The sequence below is a fragment of the Tachyglossus aculeatus genome, chromosome 22 (genome assembly GCF_015852505.1).
Source record: "Tachyglossus aculeatus isolate mTacAcu1 chromosome 22, mTacAcu1.pri, whole genome shotgun sequence".
NCBI classification, from domain to species: Eukaryota; Metazoa; Chordata; class Mammalia; order Monotremata; family Tachyglossidae; genus Tachyglossus; species Tachyglossus aculeatus.
In genome coordinates, this window is record NC_052087.1 from 2,144,203 (window position 1) to 2,172,126 (window position 27,924).

The window sequence follows — 27,924 nt, forward strand, 5'->3', positions numbered from 1 at the left end:
TAACGACAGAAATTTTATTACCTGATGTCGGCAAATCTTTACCTTCCACTACCAAGAGAACATTTCCCTTCTTTCGAGTTCGTAAATCCTGCGCCTGCCTCCTATCAAACCTGGCGGCAGGATGACGTCTTAAAAAGCTTCCCTCCACCGATATCTTTATTGGTGTCACCAGAAGAGGGATGTTTTCCGGGTAGCAGCAGCAAAACACAGGAAACATTTCTTCTGGCGGAGACGACGGCGACCGCGGCCGCCCGTTTTCGGGACAACAAGAGACGGGGTTCCTCCTCCCTCGGCTCGGTCGGACGGGAAAGCTGCTAGCCGTGGCTTTCCCGTGGAAGAGAAGGAGGCCCCGGGCTCCCATTTCGGCGGCGGGGGCGAGCGTCGGCTTCAGCCTCTCTGGAAGCCGTACGAGCGGACCGCCTAGCTGGGGCTGGACGTTTCGGCACGGCACGCCTCTCCCGGGGCTCAGTATCGCACAACTTGGTAGAAAAACCACATTTTAGGAAAAACCTCCCCACGGTTCCACGGCGGTTTCAGCCCCGCCTTCACGTGTTTGAAGAAGGACAAAGGTTTCCCTTCAGAGACGGAGCTTATGTACAAAGCTTCGAAAACCGGGCGGGCCCCGGCGGCGATCTAATCGCTCTCGTCCGACCCGCGCTCCGACCCTCGGTCCGAGGCCTCGTCGCGGGACCCCTCCGGCTCGGAGTCGTTGCCCGAGGCCTCGTTGTCGGACTCCCGGTCCGACTCGGCGCTGCGGGACGCCGGGCGGGATCCGTCCTCCGAGCCCCCGGGGCGGCTTCTCCCCGACCGCACGGACTCGTCGTCCGTCTTCCCGGCCGAGCCGTCGCTGTCGGAGTCCTCGTCCGACGGCCGGGCGCCGGCCCCCGGGGGGCTGCCCGCCTCGCTGCCGGACCTGTTCCGGTTCTCGTCCGAGTCGCTCTCCGACATGACGCTCTTGTTGTGCTGCCGTTCGCCTTCATCCGAGTCGCTGTTGCTGTTCCGGGCGTTCCTGGAGAGGGGAAGCGGGCGGAGGTCAAGCTTTCCGGGGGGGCTCCAGTCTCTCCACCGATCGGCCGGCCCCGGATCTCAACACCCCGGGCTCAATCCGAAAAGGGGGTTATCACGTTGGCCTGGCGGGGGAAGGATGACCACCGACAGAGAGGCCGGGGCAGCCCAGGAGCCTCTTGGAAATTCTGCAGTCCCCCGGCTGGATTTCCGGGTGCGGGATCAGCTGGAGGGCCGAGATCCGATCCTCGCGGGCAAGGCGTCCTCCGGGGCCACCTGCCCCGGTGCTTGGCACCCAGCAGACACCCGGACGGCTCCGGTGACGCCGAACAAGTCTCGCTAAGAAGTGAGACCACCCCCCGCCGCCGCCCCCCAAGAGGACGGCACCTGCTTCCTTTCGATCCGGGAGGCTTCCTCTACAGCCCTGAGCCAGAGCTGGGAAAGGACCCGATGGCCTGGGCAAGGAGATGCCTGCAAACTCTCTCCTGCCGGCATTCCCTGAGGGGGCGAGGACGGGGGAAATGGAGAGGACGGGGTGGAGGGAGGAAGAGGCCCGCACCGCTGACGAGAGGCGCTACGTTGCCCGGAGGGGCCCCGGCCCATCCCCCTGCCGCCCGGCTCTTAAGCGGGGCGGTTTTGCGAACGAGAAATACTTGCCCTTCATCAGCGATCTTGAGCTTATCCTCATCCGAAGAATCATCGCTCGATGAAATGATGGCTTTGGACTTGATTTTCCCTTTCATGGAAGGAGGGAGGCGTTCCGGCTTGGGCTAAGCAGGAGAACGGGAAACAGACCGATGCGAGAGCTCAGCCACAGGCGACTGAAGCCTGGCAGAGGCATCCCGGAGCGGAATCCTTCTGCGGGGCTGTAAAACCTCTCTCTAACGGGAGGGAGAAGTAGTGTGGCCTAGTGGGAAGAGTAGAGGCCCGGGAGTTGGGGGACCTGGGTTCTAATCCCGGCTCCAACGCATCTGCTGTGGGATACTGGGCAAATCACTTCACGTCTCCGGATGTAAAGCGGGGATGAAATAATCGTTCTACTCCGCCTTAGAGCGGGCGGCCCACGTGGGACAGGGACGGCTGCCTGCCCTGATTGACTTGTATCTTCCCCAGGAATCAGTACGGGGCCTGACCCGCAGACCGCGCTTAGCGAGCTCCACGATGGTTACTTACGGCCCTTTTCTTTTCGGCCCGAGGCGGGCGGCGCTTCTTCGGTCTGGGCCCGTTCTCGTTCTCGTCGTCGTCGGACCCCTCGTCGCCCTTCGGGGGCCTGGAACGGCAAGCGCGGCGTCGGCACGGAGGAGGAGCCGCCGGCCGGGCAGCGCCGTCTGCTCTCCCGCCCCGGAGCCGCCGCTCCCCACCTCCCTAGGCCCTCTCGGACCAGAAGGGCACAGAACTCAACATCACCTCCTCCTCTTTTTCTTCTTCCGCTCGCCCTCTTCCTCATCCCCCTCCTGTTCGCTGCCGCTGCCCTTCCTCCTCCTCTTCTTTTTGGACACAGGCACGTCGTCGTCGGTGTCGTCGTTGACGAACTCGTCGAACTCCCCGCCCTTCTTGGAGCGCTGAAAGGGGGAAAAGGCGGTGAGTTGTTACTGGCCTGGGGAAATGCCAATGGCAAACACGGATCCAAAGAAGCCCTATTTCTCTTTTAGACATCATCACGCCGCAAGCACAGAGACCCGGAACGGGGCTGAAAACGCTGGATCGCGGGAGGGGAGGGTGGAGGGAGAGGACTGCGTTCATTTACTGGGGGCTGCGGGGGGAACAAACAAGCAGACTCAAAGGGAGTTAAAGGATGAGCTTTCCCTGAACACTGTACTAACAACCACCCTCTGCTCACAAGTGGCCAGAGCAGAGGGTGTCCCACAGAGTCTGCGCCTGGCAAGGATCGTTTGTCTCACTGAGCCGGGCTCTAGCGTGCGTGCTTAGAAAAGTGCTTTGTACATTGTCAGCGCTTAATACGTGCCATTATCATCACTGAACCGACTTCTACTCTGGGGAGAACTACTTCTGGCAGGGGATGAAGCCGAAGATCAAATGTGCGTTTTCATTCGTCCCCTTTCACTCATTCCATCGTATTTATTGAGCGCTTACTGTGTGCAGAGCACTGGACTAAGCGCTTGGGAAGTACAAGTTATCCCGGGGTGAGAGCGTCTTCCAGGCGGAAGGGCGTGGCTCGGTGGAAAGAGCCCGGGCTTTGGAGTCAGAGGTCAGGGGTTCGAATCCCGGCTCCTCCAACTGTCAGCTGTGTGACTTTGGGCAAGTCCCTTCACTTCTCTGGGCCTCAGTTCCCTCATCTGGAAAATGGGGATTAAGACTGGGAGCCCCCCGTGGGACAACCTGGTCACCATGTAACCTCCCCAGTGCTTTGCACATAGTAAACGCTTAATAAATGCCATCATCATTATTAGTATTATAAGGGGTCGCCCTAGGACGCCGCGAGGTCCGTACCCGTCCACCACCGCCACCTCTCTTTTTCTCCTTCGACCCTTCGGTTTCTCCGGTGAACATCAGAATGTTCTTGGTCTTCTCCACATACTGGGCTCGCTGTTCCAGAAGTTTCTTCTGCTCTTCCTTTTCTCGCAGGCGCTTCTCTTCCTAAGATTTGAAATAAAAGCGCACCCGGCGTTACCGCACTCAGATTTACCAGTCGTCGCTCGGGCAGGTCGTCTTAGCTTGCTTAAACTTTGCTGAGAGCCCACGGGGCTACCCACTCCTGTCAACGATGACGTGACCATTCAGACATGAGCGTAACGACGGATGTGGGTGTTCACCGCTCTGAAAAACGAATACACACCTGCTCTTTGAGTAGTTTCTGCCGGAGCAACTCCTTTTCTTGTTCCTGTTTCGCCCGCAACTCCCTCTCTTCTTCATCCTGCTTGCGGGCCCGAGCCACGTGGTACTGAGCTTGGCTCAGCAAGTCGGAGCACTGCCTAAAACACGTCAAAAGGGTTTCCGAGAACGGCGTCCATCGCACTGGATCGGATCGAACCGCAACCACGGGCTAATTTAACGCCCTCGAGAGAAGCAGTGTGCCTAGTGCAGAGGGAAGGGGACTTGGGTGACCTTGGGCAAGTCGTTTATCTTCTCCGGCCCTCATCCGTTCAGTGAGAATTAAATATGTCACTTCCCTGCTCGGGCTGGGAGCCCCAGGCGGGACGGGGGCCGTTCATTTCTTTGTTGGTACCCGGAGTACAGCTGGAGAGCATTTGACTTCTGACACCGAGTCAGAAAGTCACAAAGTCAGAAATCCAGCAGCCTGACAGGAAAATTTAGTTCCAGAAACAACGTCGTGTTCGGGCAAAGCAAAGAAACGGCTTACCTGGCTTCTGTGGCGGCGAGGGCCAAATCAAATCTCATTTTGTCTCCCACTTTACTTAAGTAGCTGAAGTATCTGGTTGGGTGGAGAAAAAGCAGAAGACTGAAACATCGAGTTCTCCGACTCCTGAAGAATCTTGAAGTCGAATAATGGAAGGTTTACTTAATGCCTACAGAAGGCACTCCGGGTTTCTGGCCTGCTCTTCCCAAGATCCACCCGAGATGGGCAGCCTCAATCCATCGATGCTGTTTATTGAGCATCTACTGCGTGCGGAGCACAGTACTAAGCCGGGAGACGTGATCCCTGCCTAGAAGAAGCTTCCGATCTAGCGGGAAAGACGGACGCTAGAATAAATTACGGGTAGACTGTATGCTCGGTGTGGGCAGGGAACGTGTCTCCCGACTGTTGTACTGTACTTTCCCAAGCGCTACGTGCCAGCGCTCTGCACAGGGGAGCACTCAAATATGACGGATCAGGGAATCAGCAGAGAATAAAGGCCACGGAGGTGAGGTGAGCAGCAAGAGGGCTTAATTAGTACAGATGTGAGGGGCCTGTGACACAGGCGACGGGATGCCTCCCGCCCGGCTCCGGTGGGAATGAAGTCTGGAACAGCCTTTCCAACTTTGTAATCAAGGACCGCTTCCCTCCGTGCCTTCCGCTTCTGTCGTGTGCTCCCGAATGCCCAATAAATACTACTGATGGACTGGAGCGGTGAGAAAAAGTTCGCCCGGGGAATGCTGATTATTTTTATGGACAGTTTCCTCAGAGTTTATAATGGCAGTACAACGGACTGACTGGGGATTCCTCTCTCCCGCTGCCCTCTAAAAGATGGAGGAAAGGGGTCCACAGACTTCATCCACCACATCCTCTGCCCAGAATTGGAGCACTGAACAGCAGCTGCCCTGCTTGTCAAAAATTGTAAGTCTTTATTGTTAGAAAGGGAAAAAGGCACCATCAGGCCTTCCTCCATGTTTGATTCCCTGAAACCAGACTTTGAAAAATCAGGAAATAAAAAAATCCAGTAAAACACAAAGTGTACGCATCCACTCGCGCAAATACAGACACACGAATCAAGCATACACACAAAGAGGCCCACTTGCAATCATCCACTCAGAGATGATCTGACAGATCCAATTAAGTTTTCCTAGAGTCGTGTAGGGTTCCGGGTTTGGTGGGAATGGAGAGTGCCCAGCCGTGAGAAACCCAGCCAACAGAATGTCTCCGAATGCCCTCTCTTGGGGCTGCCGGGACAACTAGGCCTGAGTTGGAAACCTGTGCTTAGGGCTGGAAGAAGCCAGGCGGAAGCCACAGGGCCTGTCATTTTCAGGAATTCTGTCCATTTTGGCAAGTCTGGGGGGCACAGCGGGACTAAAATCTAATTACTTTCAGCCATTTATGACATTTTAGTATCTGTTTTGTGTCCCTAAAATCCAAAATGTGGATAAAACCCAAGAAAAGAGCAGTCCTCTTTCAGTCACACTGCCTACAAAAATCCAAAAGACTCAGAGGCAAAGGAAAAATTCATACTGCCCTAATTCAAGAAGTACTTGCTTGCTAGTAGGTGGGAAGAAAGAAAAACAAACGCTAATCCAATTCTACGCCTTTGACAGCCTCAGAGATATTAGGCCTGATTTTTCTTTTTAGTTTTCACCGCCTAGAGAGGAGGAACAAAAAGGACAACGGTGCTAAAATTCTATTTTTAAAAAGCCACTTGTCGTAAGTTTAAAATACCTGTATATATGTATATATGTTTGTACATATTTATTACTCTATTTATTTATTTTGCTTGTACATATCTAGTCTATTTATTTTATTTTGTTAGCATGTTTGGTTTTGTTCTCTGTCTCCCCCTTTTAGACTGTGAGCCCACTATTGGGTAGGGACTCTCTCTATATGTTGCCAACTTGTACTTCCCAAGCGCTCAGTACAGTGCTCTGCACACAGTAAGCGCTCAATACGATTGATTGATTGATTAAAAAGCTTCAGAAAACAAACCTCAGGGCCAGAAGGGCCTTTTGGAGGCCCTCTGATCCAGCTCTCAGCTCTGTGTGTGGCGTTTACTGGCTCCTTAATCTTCGGGGAGGGAGACCCCGTAACCTCTCTTGCTCATCAGTGTTCATGTCCCCGACAATCAGGAAGGCCTTCCTTATGTCCCACTGAAACCTCCCCCGTTTTAACTCAATCCCCTTTTCTCTCGTTCAGCCCTCGGTAGACTCCAAGACCACCCGGTGAGCATTACCCGCCTCGTAGGCTGGTTTCCGGCCTCTGCTCTGCCTTCTTGCCTCCGGGTTCCCCACCCTCAATTCCTTTAGGCTTCCGTCGTAATTACCTTACGTGGGACGGGGACTGTGTCCAACCCCATTATCCTGTATCTACTTCAGTGCTCAGAACAGCACATAGTAAGCGCTTAACAAACTCCACAATTATTATTATTATTATCGTAAGGCCTACCCACTTATGGCTTCTTTCTGTACCCTCTTCCCACCTTGTCTGAAGTGGCCCCAGGATTCAGGATGCGGATCCATCCCAGCATCCTGATAGCTTTTTTCCTTACTATGAGCTCTGCATCCAACTTTGGGTTCTGTTCTGCCACACTTACGCCTAGCCGGCACCTGCCCGCTCAACCGGTGAGCTCCTTGCGGGCAGGGATGAGGTTTCCACCTCTACTGTACTCTCCCAAGCACTCAGTACAGTGCTCTGCACACAATAAGTACTCAATAAATACCACCGATGGATAGTTTTTTGTCTTAAAAGGGCACTTCTGTCCACTTGCCCCAGCTGAATTTCATCCTGTTTCCTACAGGAGCATTTCCCCAGTTGATTTCAATCATATTGATAATTATGGTATTTGTAAAGCACTTACTATATGCAAAGCACTGTTCTAAGCGCTGGGGGGATACAAGGTGATCAGGCTGTCCCACGTGGGGCTCACAGTCTTCATCCCATTTTACAGATGAGGTAACCGAGGCACAGAGAAGTGGCTTGCCCAAGGTCTCTCAGCTGACAAGTGGTGGAGCCAGGATTCAAACTCATGACCTCTGACTCCAAAGCCCAGGCTCTTTTCTATTTTAATGGCATTTATTAAGCGCTTACTATGTGCTCTTTTCTATTTTAATGGCATTTATTAAGCGCTTACTATGTGCAAAGCACTGTTCTAAGCGCTGGGGGGGATATAAGGTGATCAGGTTGTCCCATGTGGGGCTCCCAGTCTTAATCCCATTTGACAGATGAGGTAACTGAGGCACAGAGCAGTCAAGTGACTCGCCCAGTCACACAGCTGACAAGTGGCGGAGCTGGATTCGAACCCATGACCTCCGACTCCAAATCAAAATCGCTATGAATTTTATTCCCGTCTTCCAGCACCTCTTCTCCGTGCTTTCTGGAAGCCGTCTTAGTCTTATGACCAGCATCGCTATGAACTTGATTCCCACCTTCAAGCACCTCTTCTCCTGTCTTATAGCTTATTCTTATATTGTACCCTCCCGCCTGCTCAGGACGGTGGTCTGGCCGTCATCGGTGCTCAACGGCCACTACCGACGGATCGAGCGAGGGGAGAGGGTCCTCGGCCACCCCCCGAGCCGCCCCCGGGGAAGAAGCACCATCTCAACAGCCGTCTGTCTCCCCAACAACCGTCCCGTCCATACCTGTGGGCCAGCTCCAGCTCTTTCACGGCATTAAGCACCTCCTTCAGATTGCTCTTCTCGTCTTTCAGAACCGACGTGGCTAGCCTCTGCAGTACCAGAGCCACGTTAAACATGAGAACAGTGTCGCTGGGGGCCACGTGCCTCGCCTGTTAACAGAAGGGGCGCATTCGTTATCCTGACCGCATCGCGCAAGGGAAACGTTATCGGTCAAGACGATTCCTCCAGGCCAAACTGCCCAGCTGGGGAGGCGCGGACCTGCCCGGTTAAAAAAACGAAAACATTAAAAAAAGAAACGAACAAAAGGAGGGCTTGAGCGCTCTCCCGGAACGGGCCGCGAAAATGAAATCATCGTAATAATCAACCGTTTTCTCTTTTTACCTTTAGCAAGGTCTGCTTGCACTCCTGTAACCTGCCGCATTTGAAAAGCGCCCGGGCCAGATACAAGACCACCTCGGTGTTCTGATGTTTATAGAACTTGCGAAGGCAGTTCTCATACTGAAAAAGGAAAGAAAAAAAAAATCACTCAACAACAAATTAGAGCTCCGTGAGATACTAATAGCCGCCGATGTGTGACAGAGGAACAAGTACACCTCTTATCCCACCGGCGGGGAGGGGAAGGGGAGAGGATTCGTTTTCAGTATAACTGATTAAGGAAAACTGCCATTTTAGTACCCAGTAGAAGCAGTTTAGCTTTGCGGAAAGAGCACGGGCCTGGCAATAAGCCCCCCACAGCACTTATGTATATATCCTTTTCTCGTGTAAGCTCCTTGTGGGCAGGGAATATGTCCGCCAACCCTGTTGTCTTGTATCGTATACTCTTCCACGCGCTTAGTACAGCGCTCTGCACATAGTAAGTCCTCAAATACCACCGACGACGATATCTGTAATTTATTTTAATGTCTGTCTCCCCCTCTACACTGCTTGTTGTGTGACCCTGGACAAGTTGCTTAATTTCTCTGTGCCTCAGTTCTCCCTCCTATTTAGACCCCATGCGAGCCAGGGACTGTCTCCAACCTAATTCAGTTGTGTCTACCCCAGTGCTTAGAACGGCGTTCGACACCTAGTAAGCGCTTAACAAGTAGTATAAAAAAGCCCTGTGATGCACTGTATGTGCACACAACCAATTCTGTGTAATGCTACGTCCAGATAGATGCATGTCGTCAAAAGGATGTTCTTAATAATGGCATTAAATGCTTACTATGTGCAAAGTAGTTCTAATTCTGCCTTCATCTTCTAAACTGTAAGCCCACTGTTGGGTAGGGACTGTCTCTATATGTTGCCAGCCTGTACTTCCCAAGCGCTTACTACAGTGCTCTGCACACAGTAAGCGCTCATTAAATACGATTGATTGATTGATTGATCTTCTGGAAGAATGAGTGTACCACAGTTGGCTTTCTTTTTCCATCTTCCCCCGCCTTTTTGAATTTTACCCGGTGTGATGAAAATCAGGGCCTACATCCCCCCCCAGCCCCTCATTTCCCACTTTAACCGTCTTCGACCCAACGCGATTTTTAGGTGAGAGGGGTTGGCGACGACTGTGTCGTGGGAGAAACGCCTGGGCCGCTACAACGACCGAACAGCGCCGACGTTACCATCTGGACCGCACTGATGTACTGCTTCTGCTCCACGTAGATATGCGCCAGGTTCAGCCAGACGTCGCTGATGTCCGCCGTGGCCTCTCTGACCTGGGCAAACACATCCCGGGCCTCCCGAAAATATCCTTTGTGAGCCAGCACGGCACCTGAAGGGGAGGTGAAACGTACAGCGTGAGCTTCCACGTTTGGGGGGGGGGTCCTACGACCAATTCCCAGCAGCGAACCCGGACTGTATTCTGAAACGGGGGGAAAGGATCGATGGCCTTCTGCTAAATAATAATGATGACGATGGTATTTGTTAAGCGCTTACTATGTGCAAGGCACTGTTCTAAGCACTGACGTAGATACGAGGGTGATCAGGTTGTCCCACGTGGGGCTCGCAGTCCCACTCCCCATTTTCCAGATGAGGTAACTGAGGCACAGAGGAGTGAAGTGACCTGCCCAAAGTCACACAGCTGACGAGTGGCGGAGCCGGGATTAGAGCCCAGAGTGGCAAATCAAAGGGCACGCAAAGAAGGGCCCCGATTCCATGAACCCCAGCAGAGACAACCCTGATGCCTACCGATGCCGTTAGCCGCGTACAGATTCTTTGGATCGTTTCTGAGCACTTGCTTGTAGATGGCGAGGGCCCGATCCTGATGGCGCTTTTCCTGCAGCGGGAATCGACACCGGATCGATAGCGAATGATGTAATACAGGGAAAAAGGCGGCGGCTGCCACCTTAGTAAAGACATCGGTCACCTTTCCGCGCTTGCCATCCACCCCATCCTCGGTCCCACTTATAATATGTTGGTATTTGTTCATTCACTCATTCAATCGTATTTACTAAGTGCTTACTGTGTGCAGAGCACTGTACTAAGCGCTTGGGAAGTACAAGTTGGCAACATATAGAGACGGTCCCTACCCAACAGCGGGCTCACAGTCTAGAAGATTGTTGTTAAGTGCTTAGTATGTGCCAAGCACTGTTCTAAGCTCTGGGGTAGATACAAGGTGATCAGGTTGTCCCACGTCCCACGTGGGGCTCACAGTCTTACTCCCCATTTTACAGATGAGGTAACTGAGGCCCAGAGAAGTGAAGTGACTTGCCCAAAGTCAGACAGCCAACAAGTGGCGGAGGCAGGATTAGAACCCACGACCTCTGACTCCCAAGACCGGGCTCTTTCCACTGAGCCACGCTATCCCTCTAGACTAAGCTCCTTGTTGACAGGGGATGTTTCTGCCAACTCTGCTGTACTGTGTACTCTCCCGTGCGCTTAGTACAGTGCTCTCCACATAGTAAGACCACTGACGGTGATGATATTTGTCACATTTTAATATCTGTCTCCCCCTCTAGACTGCAAGCTCCTTGTGGGAAGGGACTGTATCAACTCTGTTGCACTATAACTCTCCCAAATCAATCAATCAATCGTATTTATTGAGCGCTTACTGTGTGCAGAGCACTGTACTAAGCGCTTGGGAAGTACAAGTGCTTATACGCTGCTCTGGGCTCTCCCAAGTGTTTAGTACACTGCTCTGGGCTCTCCCAAGAGTTCAGTACAGTGCTCTGCTCAAAGTAAGCACTCGATAAATAACTGCTGATTGACAAATTACCTTCTCTCGATCCCTGGTGGGCTGATGCAGAGTTTGAAGCCACACATTTCCGAGGGCCAGCATGGAATAGGTGTCATTCTGAGTGGATGGTTGCTTCAATATTCTCTCAAATTTCTTCTGCCCCGGACCCCACTCTTGTTTAGCCAGGTGAAGGTTACCAATTAAAGACCAGGCATCGGGGTGATCCTGAAAGAAATTGACATCCCTCACTGAAAAGAGCCCCGCAAGCTAAGGGGATGAAGAGAGAAAACAGAAACAGAAAACAGGTCCACATAATCAGTTTCTCAATGACCTCCCCAATTGTAGCTCGAAAGCTTTAATTTTCCAAGCCAAAAGACCCGAGATGACCCACCTGATTGATCTGAAGAGCTTCTTTAAACCAATCTGAAGCCTCGTAAAAGTTTCCTTTATCTCTAGCCATAGCTCCGAGGCGCAGATAACCTGAAAGCACATGTTGGAATTCACGGAGTCACACTTGAAACCTTTTTAAGCCCTCTCCCAGGGCGCGCAAGTCTAAGAAGGTCACATGTCAGCATATACAGACTATCAACTCACCTATCCCAGAGTTCCTCCATAAAATAATTATCAAATGGACAGTTCTTACATTTTTTTCCAGGAAACGACATCTTCCCTAACTCCCTACTGGCATTCTAGCCAAAGCGGGGGATGAAAACGCGTGTTCTGACCAAATCGAGTGTATATTTATATAACGATTCTTCAAGTCACATTCTACAACTAAGACCCACACCACCTCGCTTGAGGAGTACAAGCGACACTTTTTTAAGTCTACCGAGGTGCTTCCCCCCACCAATCAAACGATAGCTTAAGATGCTTACAGTCGACGTAATTAGGGTGTTCTCGTAAAATATTCTTATACAGCTTTTCCGCTTCGTGGAATTCACACATAGCCTCGTAGAGACGGGCCAAGTTGTACGACGTGGTCACAGAGATGGCATTATAGTAATGCTCGTCATGTTCAGCTTCTGCTTTCGCTCGATCCAGTGATGCCAAAAAATATTTCTGTCAACAAAAGGAGAAGGCAAAGAGGTGACGTTTCCAGAAGATTTCAGTCACAGGGACTAAAATTCATTCATTCAATCGTATTTATTGAGCGCTTACTGTGTGCGAAGCACTGTACTAAGCGCTTGGGAAGTACAGGTTGGCAACACAGAGAGACGGTCCCTACCCAACAGTGGGCTCACAGTCTAGAAATGACCCGGGGACCCAAACCGAGCATTTCGGGGAGCGGGCGGGCGGAGGGGACCCCCTTCTCTCTTACCTTGGCCTCCCCGAGGTTCCCGAGCCGGAAGTGGAGGGCGCCCACGTTGTTCAGGATCTCCGGCGGGACGTCGGCCTGGACTTTCTCTTGGAGGATGCGGGTTGCCGTTCCGTAGGCCGAGAGGGCACCCTGGGCGGGGTGGGGATAAATCGGGGGGACGGAGAGATGAGCAACCCCTCGCGCTGCTTCCAAAGAGCTGTTCGGCCGGTACTAAGTACCTACCTGGATGTCCGTCTGCTCCAAGATCTGCGCCAGTTCAATCCAGGCCTCGACGTCGTCGGGGTACTGCTCGGTGACTTTCTTCAAGTGGCCCTAGAAGAGATAAGATACCACTTGTCAGAGCGGTTTTGATCTATAAAGTACAAAGGCACACGGCACTGGGAGATGTGTCATCCCAAGCTTCCTAAAGCACTCCTGAACGTCCCCAAGCCTCCTGACCAGCCTCCGATCAAGAGCGGGAATTCTAGCCGTCGACACCAGTAATCGCGGTGAAGACCGCGGCGGGGGTCAGAGCAGTTATAGCAGCACGGGAACGTACCTTGGCGATGTCCCGTTTGTCTTGATCTTCCGAAGCGGCGTAGAGGGAACCGAGAATCTTCATGGTCTCATAATTGTTCGGATAGGCTTTGAGAACTTTCTCGAAGCACTGGGACGCGTTCTCCTTGTCGCCTCGGTAAATGTACATTTGGCCCAGACCAAAGAACGGGAGCACAAACGACGAAGAAGCAAACTGCGTGGCCTGATAGTAGTACTGGAAAGCTTGGTCGTAGTCCTCCTGAAAGCCGCAGAAATGCAGGAGACGACGATTTCTCTCAACTTGCTGGGCCGACACACTCAGGACAGTCGTAAGCGACCGGCAAAAAGACTCGCGAAGGTTCGCTTACCTGTACGTGGAAAGATCTGGCGAGCTGATAGCAGCTCTCCGCCTGCATGGCTTCGACTTCTGTGTTGTGGAAAGCATGGAGGGCCAGATGCTGGACTTTACTATAATCCTACGTCACGAAGAACGTAAACTCATTTTAGAAAGAACGCACACATCTAGTGTCACAAACTAAAGCCTCGCTCCAACCGTGGCGCTAAATCGAGAGTGAGACAAGGACGGGGACCCTTTGGCCAAAGCGGGGCCACGATCCATTTAGCTGAGCTCATGGAGACTCGGCCTTATGCTTCCTTGAAACTGGCAGATTCTTTCATCAGCTAGCTTATCAAATACTGCTGGCCTTCAGCCAACTTTAAGTTATTACTCATTGCTTTCACTAACAGTAGCAGCATCTGCTGAGTGAATGCAGTGCAATGTACTAGTACAGAATAAAGAAAGGACGTATTCCCTGACCACAAGGAGCTGATATACTAAAGGGAATCTTCCTTTTTTTTTAAAAAAAAAAAAAAGACCTATTTTTGGTTGGAGTTAAGGAAAACCACACCCTCACACTTTCGGCTTTCTCGGCTCTGGGTGTTTGAAATTTGAAATTTTATGCATTATACTTGCTTGGGAGGAGTTTGAAACTTCCTTAAATTCATTCATTCAATCATATTTATTGAGCACTTACTTTTTTTTAAAAAAAAAGACCTATTTTTGGTTGGAGTTAAGGAAAACCACACCCTCACACTTCCGGCTTTCTCCGCTCTGGGTGTTTGAAATTTGAAATTTTATGCATTATACTTGCTTGGGAGGAGTTTGAAACTTCCTTAAATTCATTCATTCATTCAACTATATTTATTGAGCACTTACTGTGTGCAGAGCACTGTACTAAGCGCTAGGGAAGTACAAGTCGGCAACATATAGAGACGGTCCCTACCCAACAATGGGCTCACAGTCTAGAAAGAGGAGATGGCCGACGAAACAAAACATGTGGACAGGTTTCAAGTCATCAGAATAAATAGAAGTAAAGCTAGATGCACATCAGTAACAAAATAAATAGACCGGTCTTAAAAACCTCCCCAGAAGTGGAAACGATTTCTGCTCTGAAACTATAAAAATCAAGACTAAGGGTAGAAGGATTCTTATACCTTTTTGAAGAAGAAGTGATTTGCCAAGTGATTCAACACCATGGGGTTGCTAGGGTCAATCGTGTACGCTCGGGAGAGAAGCTGAACGCCGTTTTTGATGGAATCCGCCTAAACGAAACAGTTCACTGGTTGATGAGCAGGAAGGTAACAGTCAATAATGCTTGCTTCTAAAAGGAAGTCTTTTTGGAGTACCTGGATATGAAGTTTTACCTCGTCTACCCCAGGTGTTGTAGACTAGCCATTGCTTACCAAATTTTGAAAGAAATTCAACAGAAAATACCTTTTGCAAATAAAAGTTTTGTTTCCCTAAATATACCTTTTGGGAACCGGCATCCAACTAAAACCCCTCTTGCTAGTTTAGGGGCATACAAAATATTCACCCAAAATTCCAGAAAGTATTAATCTCAATCGTATTTAGATTACTGTAATCTAATCTAATACTGTAATCTAATGAACACGATTAATAAAGCCCAATGAAGTAAACAGTAAAAGAGTTTTCCATTTTAATGCATTTAACTGACTTTTTACCCCTAACACTTTCAATTTTCCTTATGGCATACCAATATTAATAATAATAATACTAATGATGATGGCATTTGTTAAGCGCTTACTATGTGCAAAGCACTATTCTAAGCGCTGGGGAGGATACAAGGTGATCAGATTGTCCCACGTGGGGCTCACAGTCTTAATCCCCATTTTACAGATGAGGGAACTGAGGCTCAGAGAAGTTAAGTGATGTGCCCAAGCAGACATGTGGCAGAGCTGGGATTAGAACCCATGACCTCTGACTCCAAAGCCCGGGCTCTTTCCACTGAGCCACGCTGCTTCTCTATTATATTAGCTTCTATTATATATATGTATATATATATATATATATATGTATATGCTATTATATTAGCTTCTCTATGATATTAGCGTGGTGTTTTCAAAAGCAAGAATATTAAAAAAGTCCTACAGTTCAGAAAGCACTTTCAAAACACGAATCACAGTTTACGCGACTTTACAATGTTTTTAATGGCATTTGTTAAGCGCTCACTATGTCCGGGCACTGGGGATGATACATGCTAATTCGGTTGGACACAGTTCACACCCCACATGGGGCTGTCCGTCTTAATCCCCATTTTATAGAGGCCCAGAAGTGAAGTGACTTGCCCAGGGTCACACAGCAGACAAGTGGGGAGGCTGGGATTAGAAAATCCACATCTTCCTGACACCCATGCCTAAACTCTACCCACTATGCTTCAGTACTTCTCCCATTTCTCCATTTAAAAACACCTGAAATACTTTCCTTGCTCACAGACCTAATTCCCACCTGCGGACCCTTTCCCAAGCACTTGATACAGTGCTCAGCGTACAGTAAGCGCTTAATACTCTTCTTCCCATCATTACGTACCTCTTTGTTATTGAGTTCCAGGACAGCCAGCCCCACCAAGGCCCCCACACACTTAGAATTGAGCTCCAGAGCCCTGCTGAATGCCAGGCGAGCTTTCTCCAGCTTGTTCAGTTTCACAAAGCAATGGCCCATGCCTAACCGGACTTCGGCTAGAAAGAAAAATTTCCGACTCATTTCATTTTTGAGGCTGGAAACCGAAAGTTAACACTTCACCACACCATGACCCCAAATGTCGCTCCTTTAGAATAGCTACACGTTAACAGAAGAGCAAATTGCGGGCCGGGAAATCACGCACCGGCCTCGATTTAAACTTCTAAGAGTTTGACAGCGCGTGACTTTTCCCCGCCGGATACCGAAATGCCTTTTGGGTTTTTAGGAACATGAGAGGGACACCCCGAAACACAATCTAAAATGATGCGGCAGAGCTGCCGAATGCCTGAAACAGATGCAAAACGCAATCGGTCGATCCATGGCATTGCTGGAGCCCTCCCGTGTGCTGAGCGCTGGACTAACCGCTGACAGAATACAACAATAGATACGATCCCTGCCCTTAAGGAGCTTACAATGTAGCAGGGGGAGACGGATATTAAAATAAATTACAGACAGGGGAAGCAACAGAGTATAAGAATGTGGACACAGCTGCTTTGGGAGGATGGGAGAGGGGGCCTGTGTTTCGGGGGTATGGACTTAAGTGCCTAATAGATCCCACACAAAGGAGGAAAAATTAACCGAGGAGATGATGACTTTGTTGGGGGGGCTTCTTGGAGGAGATAGGATTTCACAAGGGCTTTGAAGATGGGGCGAGTGAAGGTCTGACGGATAATAAACAGGATAGGAGTTTCAGACAGGAAGGACAGATGAGCAAGGGGATGGATGGCGAGGGCAGGGAGAACGAAGCACGGCACCTAAGCCGGTGTTGGGCTGGTGTCAGAGGAGGGAAATGGGAAGGCCGAGTTGTAGTGGGAGAGCTGTGAGGATAGGCAGGGGAGAGACAGAGTCGTAAAACTTCTCCCTGAGGTAGGGCTAGTGGATGGGCAGCCACTGGAGGTTTCTGAACTTGGTTCCAAAGTGAAAACTGGGCTCAAAGAGAAAGCAGGAAATACAAAGAAGGGTCCAGAATCTCAAGCTATCCTTTTCAGAGACACACGGTAAAAGTCACAGCATTTAATGAAATGCTCAACTGGAGTACCATTTCGGTGACCTTTGCCCTCTAAGACTGTAAACCTGTACGCAGGGAATATGTCTACCAACTCTGTTGCACTGTTCTCTCCCAAGCGCTCAGTACAGTGAGTGCTCAATAAAGACGATTGATGAAGTCTTCCTCTAGAACCCCCAAGTTAAGGGAGAGCCCAGACATTTTGTGGCAGGTGGCTCCTTAGGCTTGGAACAACCACCCACTCAAATTTCTTCTTCCACCTTACCTGGACAACCTGGGTTCGTGCGCAGGGCTTTTTTGTAGTACGCAAGGGCTCCTCTGTAATCTTTCTTGTTGAAGGAAATACAAGCTTTCCCTGTCACGATATAAAAAGGGTTGTGAAGTTGTTAGGCACTGCCTGGTGACGTACGCAAGTGCACGCTCCCTTACAACAGCTCCTGTCAAAACTGTCGGTGGCTTGTCACTTGATTAAAATGCATCACGCGGGCACAGATGGAGACTTTATCACAGGAACACGGTCACGATGCATTTGCTTCTGAATTTTCCCTGATTGAGCTCTGACTAGAACTGTAAGCAAAGCAGACTTCTGGATTTATCTTTAAAATTAAAATGTGACTCCATCTGGAGGACTGTCCGAAGGGTCACTGTTTGTTCACCGGGACTGACAGACTGGGGAATTTACCGCCCATGACTTATTACGTGCCTAATGACCACTAATTTCAAAAGCAGAAAATATTTCTAGGCAAAACAACTCTACAATTGTTGATAACTTACGAGACATCCACCGAGGACTTTTCGGCCTATGCTTTCCAAAGCCCAAAGACAAACTCTCTCTCCTCTACTGTCAGACCCAGCTCCTTTCCACTAAGGACGGTCACGGTCCTTAAACCGTGATTCCTTACCAAGAAGGGCTGGAATATTATTTGGAGACTGGTTGAGTACGAAGTGAAACTGCGCATCGGCTTGGTCCATCTTATCCCCTTCCAACAGACAGAAGCATGCTCTTCCCAGCAAATGGTTCTGAAAAAGAGGAAGTCTTCTCCTCAGAGACCGATACGGACAAGGGATATTTTGGTGAAGCAATGAAACATCAGACAGAAAGCCATACAAAGGAACGCCCTACAATCATCCTCCATTTTATCCGGCAGGTAGCTGTCACCTAGTTAAGGTTCCGCCTGAGAATGAGCGCCACAAAATTCAAGTTTTGAATTGGCACTGGCAGCACACCTAATGACACTAAACAGCAGGCTGCTTAATTCACAACAGCAATCGCCACTTTGTTAGCAATATGCTGGGAGACGAGAGTTAGACTGAAGAATTGATAGCCGCTTGAGTTGTCAATACACAACCGCTGATACGGACCAGTCTGGGGTAATACGCTCCTGTCGGAATCAACAAACCCTCTGGACGCCTCTCCCCTTTGGGGATTTCCGAGCACTACTTCAGAGGCACTGAAAGTCCTAAGCTCTCGGGAAAACACCCATGCCACGTAACCTCTCGACAGACGTGAGAAAACAGCAGTCGGTAAGAGGTGGTTATTCTTTTTTTACCTGATCGTACATGATGATTTTGTCAGCCATAGTGTACAGCAGGGTGGCTTGCGTGATGAGCTCCTTCTTGTTGTCTTTATTCTTCTCCTTCCGGGCCTGTTGCACATAGTAGGCCGCTAATGTGTCTAGGCACGTCATCTGGTCTTTCTCGTGGTCTCTGTAATCCAGGTTGCCATCTATACGCGCGGCTTCTAACAGCTTCACAAAATCTTCCGTCTTCCCTTGTTTGTAATATTCCAGCTGGACAACAAAAAGTCAGGTCAGAAGGGCTACGCTGACCTTCGATATCATTTTGCCGGCGGGATGAGGTTACACTACTCTCAAACTCAAAACGTCATCCTTGAGATGCTTTCCAGAATCAAACGCGCATCTCACTGGGATCTCCCTAAGACAGGGGGTCTGCCTCTGCTATCTCCACACGCCGCTGGGGTCAGTTCACGTACATACGTACTGTCCCCGTTCCTGTCAGGAAAGGGGAAGGTGGACTTCACGAAGATGCCCAAACTGGAAGTGAAAAAAAACCTCACCTAAGAGTCCAGAATGGGGGGAGGAGTTCTGCCTGCCAGAGAGCTAAGAGTCGTCAGAGAGCCACTTCTTGCCCAAAAATGCCCTCCCCGCGGACTCCGGCCGGATGACAGGACTTTTCGTGGGACTTTTCATCTCCAGATACAGCAGGGGTCAAAGACTGGCGTGTACCGGGGGGGGGGACAGTGAGATGCAAACCAAAGCCTGGAGCCAAGGAAGCTTGAAGCAATTTCTGAATTCAGGGTCCTGAAATGAAGCCTGGTTTTTTTTCTAGTATTTCTTAAGCGCGCCGGCATTGTACTAAGCGCTGAAGTGGATACAAACTAATCAGGTTGGACACAGTCCCTGTCCCACGTGGGGCTCACAGTCTTGATTCCCAGCCTGCAGATGAGGTAAGTGAGGCACAGCAAAATGTGTTTACTAACTACCACAGCCCAAGTCTGTTGATGGAGTTGGAGGCTTTTCTAAGGTCTTTGGGACTTGTGTAAAGGTCTTGGACTCTTTTGCGCTTCATCTAAAATGCACAAAATGTTCAGGAAAGGCACTGTGGAGGAACTAACAGAGGATGGCGAAGATGGATGGTACCAGGAAAACCTGTTAACTGTTTTAAAAAGCACTAAAAGCTCACATTTCATATTCTATTTAATTCTATTTATTCAGACAGTTTTGACACCTGTCTCCATGTTTGTTTTGTTGTCTGTCTCCCCCTTCTAGACTGTGAGCCCGCTGTCGGGTGTAGGGACCGCCTCTATATGTTGCCGACTTGTACTTCCCAAACGCTTAGTACAGTGCTCTGCACACAGTAAGTGCTCAATAAATACGATTGAACGAATGAATGAATTTCAGCCAGGTAATCAACAAATAAGAACTGAAATTAACGCTTTTCTTAAATGAGACTCTTTTTATATTCTCACCGCAGCGCATTCACGTCCGAGTCTTGGAGCAAAGCAAAATTTCAATTGAAAAAGAACTGAAATTAATGCTTTTCTTAAAATGAGACTCTTTTTATGTTCTCATTGCAGTGCATTCACGTCCGAGTCTTGGAGCAAAGCAAAATTTCAATTGAAAAAGAACTGAAATGAATGCTTTTCTTAAATGAGACTCTTTTTATATTCTCATCGCAGTGAATTCACGTCCGAGTCTTGGGGCAGAGCAAAATTTCAATTGAAAAAGAACTGAAATGAATGCTTTTCCTAAATGAGACTCTTTTTATATTCTCACCGCAGTGCATTCACGTCCGAGTCTTGGAGCAGAGCAAAATTTCAATTGAAAATAACTCGGGCCCCGAAATAAGCGTCCTAGAATCCGAGCTGTTCCAGCACGACAAGCACCGAACTCTGAGGTCTCTACTTCTAAACCGGCAGCGTGAAAAAGATGTCCAAGTGAAAAAAAGTTTCTGCGATATTCAGATAAGGGCAGAGGAAGAAAGGAAGCTTCCAAACTCAAGTCAGGGGGAGATACGTTGCACCGTACAGTTACCGAACTAAATCGAGACGTATGTCCGCTCTATTTATTAATCGTGGCCAATTTTGAGATTTCATTTTTATTATCGGTAACCCAGTACAAGTACGCACTGGGTGACCACATTTGATTTTTGGACACGTGAACGTAACTGGAGAGCGGAGTGGCCTAGAGGAAAGGGAGTCGGAGGACCAAGCGCTTGCTGTGTGACCTTGGGCGAGTCATTTAACTTCTCAGTTCCTCAGTTCTCTGGTTCTCCCTCTTACTTGCACTGTGAGCTCCATGAGGGATAGGGACTGAGCCCAACCTGTTTCACTTGTATCCATCCCAGCACTTAGAAGAGTGTTTGACACATAGTAAGTGCCTAACGAATACCATTTTTTATAAAAGAGGTGTAAAATGGGAATTAAATACCTGTTTTCCCTCCCCTTTAGAACGTGAGCCCCATGTGGGACGGGGACTTAGAGCAGTGCTTGATAAATACAACCAGAATACTGACAATAATACGTAAAAGTAGTCTCGTTCTGGGATCGAACATAGTAAGTGCTTAATAAATGCATCCAGAATACTGATGATAACATGTAAAACATGTAAAAATGGACTGGCAAAGAGATGGGCCCCCAGGATGACTGGAGAGGTGGGTTGACAGGAGATGACAGGAGGAGGTAGAGAAGGGAGCTTGAAAACACGAGAAGAGCAGCGGGGAAGAACAGAGAAGAGTCTGGCGACAGGAAAATCACAGGCAAGAAGGTCCGACAGGAACGGTAACAAGAAGATGAGCGGGGAAAATACAAAGACTGAGGCAGTATTACTTGTTTTCAATAGCCTCAAACATAAATATAACGCCTGTTTCTCTACAGAGACCACAAAACAGCCTTTAACAACTTCAAAATCAACATTGACACAGTGCTCGGCTCCTTTGGGTGCTGAAAGAATTACTTACTGATTATGATGAGGATTAAAACTACTTTATACATCAATTTCTTACCTGTTTGTAACTTTTCCCCTATCAGCAATTAGGATAGTTTAAGGATTGACCTTTGATATAAAAAAAAAAAACCAGCCACTCTTCTTATACTGAAAGATTGTAGGTAGGGGAGAACAAACGCACAGGATGTCTCTCGACGTCTTTGGCCAGAAAAAGAAGGGCATTTAAGAAAATGAATACTAACCGCTAAAGCAATCCAAATGTGCAGCTGAGTGTGTTCCTGCTTAAGAATACTTATAACTTCATCTCCCTCCGGTAACTGATCGAAGTCAAGTTCGATGACCTAAAAGACAAAAGCCCACGTTAGACATTTTCACAAGCCACGTTTCATTTTTCACCGCTATTCTGCTTGAAGTACAAGTTGCATTTACTTACGCACATCGAATTCATTTGCTCCTTGAGGGAGAGCATTGTGCGTGCTCCCCAATGCTTAATACAGTGCTCAGCACCTAGTAAGTGCTCAATGGATACCACCGCCATCCTGTCTTACAAGCCTGTAATCTTGGGATTATCTTTGACTCGTCTCTCTCTGTTAACGTCCACACATTTAGTCTGTTACCGGATCTTATGGGTTCTACCACCAGATCATCTCTAGAACCAGCCCCAAGGTTAAGGTGAAGGACCGTGGAGCTGTCGGGGAAGGACGGTGTATGGGTGGAGAGATGCGGAGTTCTGTTTGTGATGTGTGAAGTTGGAAGGGTCAACGGGACGTGGGACATCCAAGTAGAGATGCCCTGGAGGGAGGAGGAAATGCGAGTCTGCAGAAAAGGAGAGAGGTCAGGGCTGGAGAAGCAGATTTGGGAATCATCTTCTAGACTGTGAGCCTGTTACTGGGTAGGGACTGTCTCTCTCTGTTGCCGACTTGTACTTCCCAAGCGCTTAGTACAGTGCTCTGCACACAGTCAGTGCTCAATAAATATGACTGAATGAACGAATGAATCAGCCTAGAGGTGGCGGTTGGAGTCGGAAGTGAATGAGCTCTCTGAGGGAGTGGGTGCAAGTTTCTTAACTGCTGCATTCTAGGGGAATGAACAGTCCATACGTTTAACTGCAAATTATAAACACACAAAGGCAGTGTTTTCAAGTCCCTGCTTGCTCTGAAGCATTATTTCAAACGGGTGTCCATTTTTCATTTGAATGTGGCGACAGGACTTTGGGTCCCGCTTCAGTCTGCTGCCCGGATTATCTTTGTACAGAAACGCTCTGAGCATGTCACTCCCCTCCTCAAAACTCTCCAGTAGTTGCCTGTCAACCTACGAATCAAGCAAAAACTCCTCATTCTCGGCTTCAAGGCTGTCCATCCCCTCGCCCCTTCCTACCTCACCTCCCTTCTCTCCTTCTCCAGCCCAGCCCGCACCCTCCGCCGCCGCTCACCTCCTCGCCGGGCCTCATTCTCGCTTGTCCCGCCGTCGACCCCCGGCCCACGTCCTTCCCCTGGCCCAGAATGCCCTCCCTCCTCAAATCCTCCAAACTAGCACACTTCCCCCCTTCAAAGCCCTACTGAGAGCTCACCTCCTCCAAGAGGCCTTCCGAGACTAAGCCCCCTCTTTTCTCTGCCCCCGTTTGCCCTCCCCATCTCCCCAACTCTCTCCCTCCTCCACTGCACCTGTGTACATACGTATTTATAATTATAATTCTATTTATTTTTATTAATGGCGTGCATATATAATTGCATTTATTTATAATTCATTCATTCATTCAATCGTCTTTATTGAGCGCTTACTGTGTGCAGAGCACTGTACTGAGCGCTTGGGAAGTCCAAGTTGGCAACATATAGAGACGGGCCCTACCCAACAGCGGGCTCACAGTCTAGAAGGGGGAGACAGACAACAAAACAAAACATATTAACAAAATAAAATAAATAGAATAAATATGTACAAATAAAAATAAATAAATAGAGTAATAAATAATGACGCTACTGATGCCTGTTTACTTGTTTTGATGCCTTTCTGCCCCCTTCTAGACTGGAAGCCCGTTGTTGGATAGGGATTGTCTCTATTTGTGGTCAAATTGAACTTTCCCAGTGCTCTGAACACAGTAAGCGCTCAATAAATACGCTTGATTGATTGAAGGAATGAATGAACCGTCGTCATTCATTCATTCAATCGTATTTATTGAACGCTTACTGTGTGCAGAGCACTGTACTAAGCGCTTGGGAAGTACAAGTTGGCAACATAGAGAGACGGTCCCTACCCAACAGCGGGCTCACAGTCTAGAAGGGGGAGGCAGAGAACAAAACATATTAACAAAATAAAATAAATAGAATATGGACAAATAAAATAAATAGAGTAATAAATAATGATGCTACTGATGCCTGTTTACTTGTTTTGATGCCTTTCTGCCCTTTTCTCGACTGGGAGCCCCTTGTTGGATAGGGATTGTCTCTATTTGTGGCCACACTGAACTTTCCAAGCGCTGAGTACAGTGCTCTGAACACAGTAGGTGCTCAATAAATACGCTTGATTGATTGAATGAATGAATGAACCGTCACTTCCAGACTTCTACTACATCTGGACAGGCGCTCGTTGTCGGAAAAAGTTTCCTAATTCTGCCTATCCCAAATGCGTAGTGACAATGCGCGTCATTACAACTGACATATACCTTAAATTCAACGAATGCCCTAGCTGGATAGGAGCTGATCGGAAACATGATTTTTAGAGCAGGTGAGCACACAAGACGAGTCAATTTCTAGCTGATGGATCCTTGGGAGGGGCTCTTGTTTGACGTCCGAGTCAAAACTAGTCAGAGACCTCGGTCGAGGAGAAATAAGCTAGCCAGGCGCAACATCTACACTGGATAACTTCCAGAACAGAAACGACCCAGAAGGAAAACAAAAGGCAGCGGATACCAATGTAGCGATCAACTGCATTCCAGTTCTGAACACACGGAAGGTCCCCCTAAATGTTTCATTCCCCTAGCAGCAGGAATCTGGGGTATGTAATAAGATTTAAAAACCTCTTTGGCCTAGAATATTTTGGAGAAAGGTCATTCATTAAAAGGAAGCGCGGGGGCGGGGGGGGGGGGCTGTTAAACAGTCTAAGGTTACGAGGAGAAGTTTGCGAAAATACGACAATAAGTACGATTAAATGAATGAACAGTTTCGTCCCCTGCTTTGCACATAGTAAGCGCTTAATAAATGCCATTATTATTAAAAGGAGATGTCAATGGCAGGTTAAGGGGGGACGGCCAAGGTGTCCCCCAAAAGAGGCTACTTGCAGCCCCCACGGCCCCTTAGTCGCTGTATCGGTAGTATTTATTGAGCGCTTACTGTGTGCAGAGCTCTGTATTAAGCGCTTGGGAGAGTTGGCAGACACTTTCCCTGCCCGATGGGGTCCGAGGAGGCAGAGGGGTCGCCGGGGGGGAGCAGACGGGAGGTGGGGGCCCTTGGCTGATAGTCCTCGGAAAAAGGGGAGCGGGAGAGCAGAAAGGAGGTTCATAATAATAATAATAGCATTTATTAAGCGCTTACTATGTGCAAAGCACTGTTCTAAGCGCTGGGAAGGTGATCAGGTTGCCCCATGGGGGGGGGGGGGGGGGGCGCTCACAGTCTTCATCCCCATTTTCCAGATGAGGGAACTGAGGCCCAGAGAGGTGAAGTGACTTGCCCAAAGTCACACAGCCGACAAGTGGCGGAGCCAGGAATTGAACCTATGACCTCCTTCCCCTCCCCACAGCACCTGTATATATGTTTGTACGTACTTACTACTCTATTTGTTTTACTTGTACATATTTATTCTATTTCTTTTATTTTGTTAATATGTTTTCTCTTGTTGTTTGTCTCCCCCTTCTAGACTGTGAGCCCACTGCCGGGTAGGGACCGTCTCTATGTTGCCAACCTGTACTTCCCAAGCGCTTAGTACAGTGCTCTGCACTCAGTAAGCGCTCAATCAATACGATTGATTGAATGAATGAATGAATGAAAAGTGGCGGAGCCGGAATTTGAACCCACCACCTCCGACTCCCAAGCCCGGGCTCTTTCCACTGGGCCACAATTCCATCTTCTCCTTCCCAAGCGCTTAGTCCAGTGCTCTGCACACAGTAGGCACTCAATAAATACGATTGAATGAATGAATGAATGAAAGAAAAGTGGCAGAGCCGGGATTTGAACCCACCACCTCCGACTCCCAAGCCCGGGCTCTTTCCACTGGGCCACGCTGCCATCTTGTCCTTCCCTATTATTCCTATTATACTAACCCTATATCCCTATACTATCCCTGTTATACTAAGCGCTTAGTACAGTGATCTGCACACAGTAAGCGCTCAATAAATACGATTGACTGATTGATTCCCAAGCGCTTAGTCCAATGCTCTGCACACAGTAGGCGCTCAATCAATACGATTGAATGAATGAATGAATGAATGAATGAAAGAGAAGTGGCGGAGCCAGGATTTGAACCCACCACCTCCGACTCCCAAGCCCGGGCTCTTTCCACTGGGCCACGCTGCCATCTTGTCCTTCCCTATTATTCCTGTTCCTATTATACTATCCCTATACTACTATCCCTATAAACCTGTACTGTCCCTATTATACTAAGCGCTTAGTACAGTGCTCTGCACACAGTAAGCGCTCAATAAATACGATTGATTCCCAAGCGCTTAGTCCAGTGCTCTGCACACAGTAGGCGCTCAATAAATACGACTGAATGAATGAATGAAAGAAAAGTGGCGGAGCCGGGATTTGAACCCACCACCTCCGACTCCCAAGCCCGGGCTCTTTCCACTGGGCCACAATGCCATCTTGTCCTTCCCTATTATTCCTATTCCTATTATACTATCCCTATATCCCTATACTATCCCTATTATACTAAACGCTTAGTACAGTGATCTGCACACAGTAAGCGCTCAATACGATTGATTGATTCCCAAGCGCTTAGTCCAGTGCTCTGCACACAGTAGGCGCTCAGTAAATACGGCTGAATGAGTGCATGAAAGAAAAGTGGCGGAGCCGGGATTTGAACCCACCACCTCCGACTCCCAAGCCCGGGCTCTTTCCACCGGGCCACAATGCCATCTTGTCCTTCCCTATTATTCCTGTTCCTATTATACTATCCCTATACTACTATCCCTATAAACCTGTACTATCCCTATTATACTAAGCGCTCAGTACAGTGCTCTGCACACAGTAAGCGCTCAATAAATACGACTGATTGATTGATTCCCAAGCGCTTAGTCCAGTGCTCTGCACACAGTAGGCGCTCAATAAATACGACTGAATGAATTAATGAATGAATGAAAGAAAAGTGGCGGAGCCGGGATTTGAACCCACCACCTCCGACTCCCAAGCCCGGGCTCTTTCCACTGGGCCACGCTGCCATCTTGTCCTTCCCTATTATTCCTGTTCCTATTATACTATCCCTATACTAAGCGCTTAGTACAGTGCTCTGCACACAGTAAGCGCTCAATAAATACGATTGATTGATTCCCAAGCGCGTAGTCCAGTGCTCTGCACACAGTAGGCGCTCAATAAATACGACTGAATGAATGAATGAATGAATGAAAGAAAAATGGCGGAGCCGGGATTTGAACCCACCACCTCCGACTCCCAAGCCCGGGCTCTTTCCACTGGGCCACGCTGCCAATCTCGTCCTTCCCTATTATTCCTATTCCTATTATACTATCCTCATACTACTATCCCTATATCCCTATACTACCCCTATACTATCTCTGTTATACTAAGCGCTCAGTACAGTGCTCTGCACACAGTAAGCGCTCAATAAATACGACTGATTGATTGATTCCCAAGCGCTTAGTCCGGTGCTCTGCACACAGTAGGCGCTCAATAAATACGACTGAATGAGTGAATGAAAGAAAAGTGGCGGAGGCGGGATTTGAACCCACCACCTCCGACTCCCAAGCCCGGGCTCTTTCCACCGGGCCACGCTGCCATCTTGTCCTTCCCTATTATTCCTGTTCCTATTATACTATCCCTATACTACTAAGCGCTTAGTACAGTGCTCTGCACACAGTAAGCGCTCAATAAATACGATTGATTGATTCCCAAGCGCTTAGTCCAGTGCCCTGCACACAGTAGGCGCTCAATAAATACAACTGAATGAATGAATGAATGAATGAAAGAAAAGTGGCGGAGGCGGGATTTGAACCCAGCACCTCCGACTCCCAAGCCCGGGCTCGTTCCACGGGGCCACAATCTTGTCCTTCCCGAGCGCTCAGTCCAGTGCTCGGCACACAGTAGGCGCTCCATCAATACGACTGAATGAATGAATGAATGACTGAATGAATGAATGAATGACTGAGGGGGCCCGTCCCGGTCCACCCGCGGGGCGCCCCCTGCCGGGCAGGTGCGGCGCGCCTCACCTCGTCAGTGTCCCGGAGGGGAATCTCGATCGACCCGCGCGACATGGTGAAGCCGCCCGCCTCGTCGTCGTCGTCCTCCTCTTCGTCTTCTTCTT

The 27,924-nt window shown here is 49.0% G+C and overlaps 1 protein-coding gene across 1 annotated transcript; it reads right to left on the reverse strand.

Moving 5' to 3' along the window:
- Nucleotides 1–27,924, reverse strand: CTR9 (CTR9 homolog, Paf1/RNA polymerase II complex component). The gene is made up of 25 exons (XM_038764679.1): nucleotides 27,830–27,924; nucleotides 21,699–21,797; nucleotides 18,541–18,780; nucleotides 17,893–18,010; nucleotides 17,256–17,345; nucleotides 15,835–15,983; nucleotides 14,442–14,549; nucleotides 13,316–13,423; nucleotides 12,970–13,206; nucleotides 12,654–12,743; nucleotides 12,432–12,560; nucleotides 11,989–12,172; nucleotides 11,505–11,593; nucleotides 11,153–11,338; nucleotides 10,126–10,213; nucleotides 9,561–9,709; nucleotides 8,347–8,463; nucleotides 7,969–8,114; nucleotides 4,328–4,399; nucleotides 3,803–3,938; nucleotides 3,457–3,603; nucleotides 2,413–2,567; nucleotides 2,179–2,275; nucleotides 1,663–1,775; nucleotides 1–1,009 (listed from the first exon to the last, which is right to left on the reverse strand). The coding sequence occupies exons 1-25, from the start codon at nucleotides 27,872–27,874 to the stop codon at nucleotides 634–636; spliced, it is 3,468 nt and encodes a 1,155-aa protein (XP_038620607.1). The 5' UTR covers nucleotides 27,875–27,924; the 3' UTR covers nucleotides 1–633.

Bases quoted from the DNA above. Each gene is read 5' to 3' on its own strand.
- CTR9 (XM_038764679.1), bottom strand. From the start codon at position 27,874: ATGTCGCGCGGGTCGATCGAGATTCCCCTCCGGGACACTGACGAG. The intron at 15,984-17,255 runs GTAAGGTGGAAG...TTTTCTTTCTAG, and splicing joins CACGAACCCAGGTTGTCCAG to CCGAAGTCCGGTTAGGCATG. The intron at 1,776-2,178 runs GTAAGTAACCAT...TCTCCTGCTTAG, and splicing joins GGGCCGAAAAGAAAAGGGCC to CCCAAGCCGGAACGCCTCCC.